This window comes from Gadus macrocephalus, chromosome 21 (assembly GCF_031168955.1).
Source record: "Gadus macrocephalus chromosome 21, ASM3116895v1".
Taxonomy (NCBI): Eukaryota; Metazoa; Chordata; class Actinopteri; order Gadiformes; family Gadidae; genus Gadus; species Gadus macrocephalus.
Genome location: NC_082402.1, coordinates 18,087,834 through 18,096,589, shown reverse-complemented (window position 1 = coordinate 18,096,589; position 8,756 = coordinate 18,087,834). Strand labels below are relative to the sequence as shown.

Here is an 8,756-nt window from a genome sequence, read left to right as displayed (position 1 = left end):
GTTGTTGAAGACCGTAACTTTCTGTAGCTCCCCAACGCTCTTTTATGACTACATTTATCCAAACCTTATGTTTGAATGATGGGGTGTTTGGGTTCGGTTTTTCTAAGGTAGCTACTACGAAGGTTGACCTATTTTGGGTGAAACTTATTGCAGTGGCTAATCTCGATGTTTTCAACTGTGTCCCATTGACACAGCTTTTGAGTTATTTCCACTTCGGATGTGTACCGGTATCTTGTTATCCGACTCGAACACCAAGAGATGTTGATTGAATAGGGTTGATGATTTCTTTTGTTTAACAAATGAAATGGTAAAAAGTATGATAAACTGTGGTTCTATTGTATTGTTAGTGAGTTTTCGTTGGCGTCAATGATGGTATGCGCAAGCACCGGCACCCCTCCTTCTCCAGGTTTGGCATACCTTTATGCTGCTCTTGACCTATAGGGGGGCATACACACTCACGTGACCATATATTGTTCTAATTCAAAATAATTAATATCAATTAAATATCTAATACTTATATTGCTTCTAATATGTGAAACTAAACAATAGGAAATTTGAACCAAAATATATATGGCTCAGGCACACCGGCCCCTAATAGTGTGCACAGGCATCTATTGCAAAATTCAAAACATAAAAGGAGCCTAAATCTACTCTTAAGTTAGTGTAAATATGTATTCAACTTATAAACATCACATGTATGGGTGGTACTCACCGTTTGCCGGCACCACTGGGCTTCACTTAATTCAGCTCTTCTGCCCCCTCCAGTAGCAGGCAGAGCTTGTTGACTGGCCTTTCAAAGACACCAGTCTTGGTCTTTATTTTCACTGTCAAGGCCTTTGGAATCTGGGAGGACAGGACATCTTTAATTCTTCCAAGAATCCAGGACCCTCGAGGGGCTGTATTGTCCAGAATGTTGAAATTTTGAGCTTGATGTCTAATTCGTTTCTGAGCATTTTATGTACTCTTAACAGCCAAGACAGCCGCCCCAAGTTCAAGGCGTGGTATTGTCGTCTGCTTTAATGGTGCTACTCTGGCCTTGCCCAGCATAAAGGCTACATGCACAGTGTGTTTTCCTGCTGTCAATTTCGGATAGCTCACTGTGCCATATGCATGTTCACTAGCGTCTGAGAAGTGCTGCAGTTCAGCCTGTGTGGATGCTCCAATTCCATCTGGTTTCACACAGCGCTCCACTGTGAACTTTTCCAGTGTGTCTAGGCTGGCCATCCATTTCCTCCACTTCGCTGATGCAGCCGGTGATACCACATGTTCCCAGCTGCACTAGTTTCCAGGGCCGTGCAGAGACCCTTTGAGGGGCAGGGGCTCAAATTCAAAAAAGGGCACATGTTTGTTCATGAACTCATCAGAAGTGGTTTGGTGTTGATATCTATAAAAACAATTAAGCTATTACAAAATAAAAGCCTTGAATATGAATTAGCCTAACTATAAACAATGTATACGTATGACTTTAAAAATTTTTTTTATGTTTTTCTTTTTCTATTTCTAAACACAGGGTGGTGGGAACTCCACAATGAGTTTATGAACACATCAGAAGTGGTTTGGTGTTGAAATCTATAAGAACAAGTGAGCTATTAAAAATAAAGCCTTAAATATGGATGCAATACATGCACTGAAAACTTTTGCATTTTTTAAAAACAATTAAACGTTTTTCTTTAAAACAAGGGGTAGTGGGGACTACAAAACGAGTACATAAACACATCAGAAGTGGTTTGATGTTGATAGGAATAATTTCAAGTGAGTTATTAAGAATTAAAAAAATGACGTTGCACTTTTTTGACGGTCCCTAAGCACTTGACGCTATTACAGATACAACCCCGGAAAATAGACGAATGTCGAAATATAAAACCAATTTCACCCCGTTTGCTAGAGACACTGAGACAGAGTAGACATGAAACGGATTTGGCCATGGCATGTGGCCTAGTAGTTACTACAGAGTATACAGATTAAATATAACGATGTATGCTTTCCCTTTGCAATTTCAAAAGGTTTCCCAGATAGGTTAGCTGTATAGCTAGCTGGTAGGCTATAGAAAATAAACCGAGTGGTAGCCACTTTCACAGGTCAGTTAAAACGATGCTTCAAAATGACACTACAAAACGAGATAACTGTTACAGTTTATTTAGTATTATCAACTTTATGGTTTTGGAAACAACTGTCTGTGTCTGACTCTGTAGTGATCTTACCCTGCGTTGTACCGTCTCTTAAAACAACAAGCGCATCTTGCAGGCAGGCAAATTGTGAAAGGTCACGTTGATAGCCTATGACGTCACCCAGCGGCAGCAGCGCACTGAGCGCCGGTAAACGAGGCTACAAAGTACAAACTTTACTTCTGTATCATTACTTTTAGACATTTTTATACTCGAATAATTGATTCACATGTTAATGTGTAATTTTACAAAGCATTGAAAATTTAAACGACCACTCAAAAGGGCACTTTGGTCCTTCAGAGGGAAAAGGGCAGGGGCTCGGGCACCCATAGCCCCCCCCTCTGCACGTGCCTGCTAGTTTCTACAAAGATCCGGAAGAAGCAACTTAGCAGGCAGAGTTAGAGGTGACAGGAACCCAAGCGGGTCATAGATAGAACTGACCATTGACAATGTTCTGGTGTTTGGCTTATCTTTGATAGAGATGTTAAATCTGAATGTGTCACTCTCTACACACCATCATAGTCCTAGGGCCCTTTCTGTGGGGAGTTTATCCCTGTCTAAATCCAGTTCTTTCATTTCAGTGGCTCTATCTTCATTTGGGATATGTGACAGTACAGCAAGACTGTTACTCACCCACTTAGTAAGGTGGAATCCACCCTTGTGGCGAACACAGGTATGGTCCTTCATCAGGTCCACAGCGTTCTGTTCTGTTTCAAAAGACTTCAAACAGTTGTCAACATAAAAATTGTTTTCAATAGTGCTCATCACTTCTGGATTGAAACAGATGTTATTGTCTTTGGCAGTTGAATCTCCTGAACAAACTTGACATCAGAGGAAATGCAAAGTTTTTACAGCTCGGAGAAGAAGCCAATCCAAAGAGATGCACAGTCATGCGATGTTCAACAGGGGGTAGAGATACATAACCTTTAGGCCACCACAAGAAGCGTAAAAAGTCAACATCAGACTTTGTGACTCTGACTTGGTGAAACATTGACTTTATGTCGGCTATCAGAACTACTGGATGTTGTCTGTATCTAATGAGCACACCAAGGAGGGTGCTCATCAGGTCTGGACCCTGGAGTAGGTCAGCATTTAGGGATGTTCCTTTGAATGTTGCGCCACAATCAAAAACCACCCTAATGGTGCCTTTCTTTGGATGAAAAACGCTATGGTGTGGAATGTACCATACCCTGCCGTCTGTTCTTTGGAGTTCAGCTTGTGGCACTACTTCTGCATGTCCTTTGCTTATGACTTCCTCGAGAAACTCTGTGTAATCACTCTTGAATTTCTCATTCCTTTTGAACTTCTTCTCAGGCCTATCAGGCATTGTTCTGCAACCTGATAGTTGTTGGGCATGACTGGGCTTTCAGTCCTGAAAGGTAAGTCTATGTTAAAATGTCCACCTTGCAGCTTGATGGACTGCTGACTAATGGGTTTTCTATCTTCCACTGACATTTCTTTGCCATCCAATGTTTCACTAAAATCATGATTGTACTGTTGTACTATCAAATCTTCTAGTTTTCCAACTGATATTCTATTAACAGAAACACTACATAGCCCATTGCTGTCTGTAATGACACTGCTTTCTAAAGGACTATTGATAACCCATCCAGATAGGGTTTTCACAGCGTACGGCCCCTCTCCATGACTATTAATGACTCTCCACGGTTCTATTGCTTTAGGTACATTGTTTCCATTCAATAGCTCCACTTCAGCATTACGTTTCGGAATCTGAACCTCACTCAGGTAAGGCCACTTAGAGAGCTCTTCTGTCCTTGGGATGCTGTCAATATCCACAGGCATACTCTTTTAAGTGTAAAATTCAGGAAGTGCAATAAGTTGTTTTCATTCAATGCACCAACCTCCAATCCATTCACTGTGTAGGCATGCACAGATTCCTCCAGCTTAATGGTTCTCTACAAGATGTTGGTCATCTTTCCTCTGATGTCAAGTTTGTTCAGGAGATTCAAAAAGTAGCAGAGCTGCCGGGATCTAAGAAGGCATAGGTGTTAACGATCTTACTACCTTTTGTGCTTTTCAACTGAACAGGTACTATGGCTAATGTATAATAATAATAATAATACATTTAATTTAGAGGCGCCTTTCAAGACACCCAAGGTCACCTTACAGAGCATATAGTCATCATAAATCGTTTAAAAAAAACAAGACATTGTGGAAAAAATAAATAAATAAACACAATTAATAAGGAATAAATAAAACAAAAACAAGACAAAACAAAACAAACAAACAATCAAAACAGTGATCAGTTAGACGTTGTGTGCGAGTTTGAACAGGTGAGTTTTGAGTTGTGACTTGAAGGTTGTAATGGTGTCTGACTGTTTTATGTGTGGGGGGAGGGAGTTCCAGAGCCTGGGTGCTGAACAGCTGAATGACCGGGCACCCATTGTAGTGAGTCTTGATGTGGGGATACATAGTAGTCCAGCAGAGGTTGAGCGGAGGGAGCGGGAGGGAGTGTATTCTTGGAGGAGGTCGCAGAGGTAACTGGGGGCTAGGTTGTGGAGAGCTTTGTAGGTGAGGAGTAGGGTTTTGTATTGGATGCGGTAGTGTACTGGGAGCCAGTGAAGTTGGATGAGGACAGGGGTGATGTGGTCAGATGATTTGGTGCGGGTGATGATCCGGGCGGCTGAGTTCTGAATGATCTGCAGTCTGTTGATGAGTTTGGTGGGGAGTCCGGTGAGGAGGGCGTTGCAGTAGTCTATGCGTGATGTGACAAATGAGTGAACTAGGATTTCAGTGCTGGATTGGGTCAGTGATGGGCGGAGTCTGGCGATGCTGCGGAGGTGGAAGAATGCAGTCCGGGTGATGTTGTGAATATGGGGTGCGAATGAGAGGGTGTTGTCCAGGATGACGCCGAGGCTCTTGACTTTGGAGGAGAAGGGTACTGGGAATCCATCGATGATTATGAGTGGAGCTGGGGTGTGTTGTGATTTAGTGAGGGTGGATTTGGATCCGATGAGTAGGGCCTCGGTTTCCATTGAGTTTCAGGAAGTTCCTGCTCAACCAGCTCCGGATCTCTTCCAGGCACGTGATGAGGGAGGTGGGGGGGATGGCAGCGGTGGGTTTGGTGGAGATGTAGACCTGTGTGTCGTCAGCGTAGCAGTGAAAATGGACCCCATGGTGACGGAGGAGTGTGCCCAGCGGGAGGAGGTAAGTGGTGAACAGGAGTGGACCCAAGACTGACCCCTGGGGGACACCCAGTGAGACACCTGAACACCTAGACTTGTGGTTGCTTAGTTGAACAAATTGTTGACGGCCGGTGAGGTAGGATGTAAACCAGGAGAGTGCAGCACCAGTGATCCCAATGCCAGCCAGGCGGTCCAGGAGCAGAGGGTGGGAGATGGTGTCGAATGCTGCGCTGAGATCGAGGAGGATGAGAATGGTGAGTAATCCAGAGTCGGCTGCAAGGAGGAGGTCGTTGGTGATTTTGACTAGGGCTGTTTCAGTGCTGTGTTTTGGACGGAAGCCAGATTGGAACGGTTCGTGGAGATTGTTATTGTCGAGGTGGGACTGTAGTTGTGCGGCAACCACCCTTTCAAGTGTTTTGGAGATGAAAGGGAGATTGGAGATGGGCCGGTAATGGTTAAGGTCAGTTGGGTCAGCACCAGGTTTTTTCAGGATGGGAGTGATGGCAGCCAGCTTGAGAGTGGGGGGTACAGTACCAGTAGTGAGGGAGGAGTTAATTATGTTGGTGATCATGGGGGAGATGGACGGAAGACATGCTTTGACAAGGGAGGTGGGAAGAGGATCGAGCTGACAGGTGGTGGTTTTGGCTTTGCGGATGAGTTCTGAAACGGTCTGTTCTGTTACTGGGGTGAAGTCAGAGAGGGAGCTGATGAGAGGTTGGCCAGAGGTGATCATCCAGGGTGGGTCATCAGAGGGGGTGCGAGATGAGGCCAGTTGTTGGTGAATGGTGTTGATTTTAGAGCTGAAGAAGTCCAGGAACGCAGTGCATTGGGTGGTGGAAATGTCTGGAGGGAGGGATTTAGGAGGCTGAAGTAAGTGGCAGACTGTTGAGAAGAGGACTCTGCTGTTGCCTGTACCAGTGTTGATGAGGTTGGAGTAGTATGAGGTTTTGGCAGTGGTGAGGGCATTCTTGTAGTGATGGAGGTGGTCCGAATACATTTGGCGGTGTACAGTGAGTTGAGTCTTAATGTAGAGTCGCTCTAGTCGACGACCAGTGGCTTTGAGCTGGCGCAGATGAGGAGTGAACCAGGGAGCAGTGTGGGTGAATGAGACTGAGCGGGTTTTCAGGGGGGCCAGAGTGGTGAGGGAGGAGGAGAGGCAGTTATTGTAGTGAGTCACCAGGTCAGTCAGGGAGGAAGCTGGGGGAGGGTTGGGGTAGGAGCTGATCATGGTGGAGAGGTCTGTGGTGTTGATAAGTTTGATGTTTCTGAAGGAGATGGTCCGTTGTTCCTTGGTTTTGTGTAGTTGGGTATGAATGTCAAAAAGTACAGCTTTGTGGTCGGAGATGGGGAAATCAATGACATCAAGGTTAGTGGGAGTGATGTCAGTGCAGCAGATTAAATCCAGAATGTGACCTTTGTTATGGGTTGGGAGGTTGACATGTTGTGTGATGCCAAGACAGTCCAGAAGTGATGTGAATGTGTCGTTAGCAAAAGTACAGGATGGGTTGTCAATGTGGATGTTGAAATCACCAAGGAGGATAACAGTGGGGGACATTGCACATACAGATGTAAGTAGTGATGAGAATTCATTGAGGAAAACGGCGGAGGGTTTTGGTGGTCTGTAAATGGTGACAATGATAGTGGGTTTGGGGCCTGAGAGTTTTACAGTTAGACATTCAAAGGAGGAGTGAAGGGGGACTGTGACAGTGGTGACTTTGATGTTATCACGATGGAGGAGAGCGAGGCCACCCCCCCTCCCATTAACCCGGGGTTTACTAATAAAAGAAAAACCTGGTGGGACAGCCTCATTTAGATGGGAGAAGTCATTTGGTTGTTGCCAGGTCTCAGTGAGGCAGAGAATGTCTAGGCTCTGGTCAACAATAAAGTCATTTATCAAAAGGGCCTTATTACTGAGGGATCTGGTGTTCAGCAGACAGAGTTTCAGACAGGTGAGTGGAGTGTAGCAGGTTGCTTTGAGCAGAGGGGACAGTAAACTGTGATTGACGGGACTGACCGTACGGGCTGTGCGAGGAGGGGGGCGGGTGTTTTTGTTGCTGGTGTGAGTGTAAGGTGTAAGGTGACCTTGGGTGTCTTGAAAGGCGCCTCTAAATTAAATGTATTATTATTATTATTATTAGTGTACTGAAAATTCCGTCCAGAGCCTCGGTGGATGTATTTTGGTCGTTTGAGAATGTCGTGGTGGGATGCAAGCTGAGGTGGGGGGCTCCTTGAGAAGATCCGTAGACGTAACATCTCCGTTACCGAGTAACGGAGCGGCAGAGATGCGCTCGTTACGTGAGAGTCAAACATAGCGCAATCCAGAGGAACAGGTTAAAAATCCACAGGTTGTGAAGTCGGAAGAAGCCAGCGGTAGATCCAGGCGATTATGGTGAAGCCACAGAGCCAGCACAGCGGAGGCAGAGGAGTGGAGCAAGCCGGTTGTAGCTACGCTGGAGACGGGGAAGCCAGTTGGACGGCGCCGGGGGTTAGCAGCAGTCTTGCCGGCCAGCAGGTGTCATCCACCAACAGCTGCACGACTCCACGCACAAAACACAAAACAAAACACGCAGACGTTTAACGTTCAGAAATAAATAAATAAATCAAGAAAACTGACGCAGTTACTTAACTTAACTTTGTAGTCCGGTCCGAGGTCCAGAAGGGTTTCAGACAGAAGGTGTTGAAAGTAAGCAAAAGAAAACTGATAAAAAGTTAAAAGACTAGTAAGAAAAAGAAAATCGCGAAAAAATAATGTTCAGAATGACGTTCCGGTGAGCAGCAGCAGCAGCAGCGTTCAAAAGTCAACAGCGTCCACCAACTGTACGACTCCACGTATAAAACACGTAAAAATAAAGAAAACTGGCGCACTTACAATAGCGAAAAGTGACTATATATAACTAGTAAACTTAGCTAAACTACTAAAGACCAAAAAAAACGACAAAATGTTCAATGCAATCGTGAGAAATATTGAAAATACTGAATAAAAACAAGCCATACAGAGCGGCGTTAGACTCGCCAGCGTCCCCGTTACTACCCATCCTTATATTATATCCTTATATCTCTGTGCGTTACCGGCCCCAGTATGTCTATCAGTTTTTACAGAAACCTGTATGCTACGCACTGATGCCTCTTTTGCTTTGATGTAAAAAATACAAAAAAACTTCCTGTTTATTACATAAGGAACACTGGAGACGTTTGGCACAGTCCTTGCTGAGGTGTCCAGCCTTTCTCCAGGCATCCAAAGCAAACTCTTCGAATGAATGGATGAAAGACTTATGTTGCAATATGTTTCCATCAAACGCTGTAAGATCTCCTTTGGGCAAAGTATACAACAACTGCTGTTTTATTAAAGGACCCATGGCATGCTACTTTATGGATGCTTATATATAGGTGTTAGTCGGCCTCTAATACAGTACTTGAAGACGTTCAAGAAATTCAGCCTTAGTGC

General features: G+C 44.7%; 1 protein-coding gene across 1 annotated transcript; it reads right to left on the bottom strand.

The window, feature by feature from the left end:
• Window positions 1-6,333: 6,333 nt before the first annotated feature.
• LOC132450377 (uncharacterized) lies at window positions 6,334-8,346 on the bottom strand. Its single transcript, XM_060042468.1, has 3 exons — window positions 8,325-8,346; window positions 6,400-7,348; window positions 6,334-6,349 (listed from the first exon to the last, which is right to left on the bottom strand). The coding sequence occupies exons 1-3, from the start codon at window positions 8,344-8,346 to the stop codon at window positions 6,334-6,336; spliced, it is 987 nt and encodes a 328-aa protein (XP_059898451.1).
• Window positions 8,347-8,756: the final 410 nt, after the last annotated feature.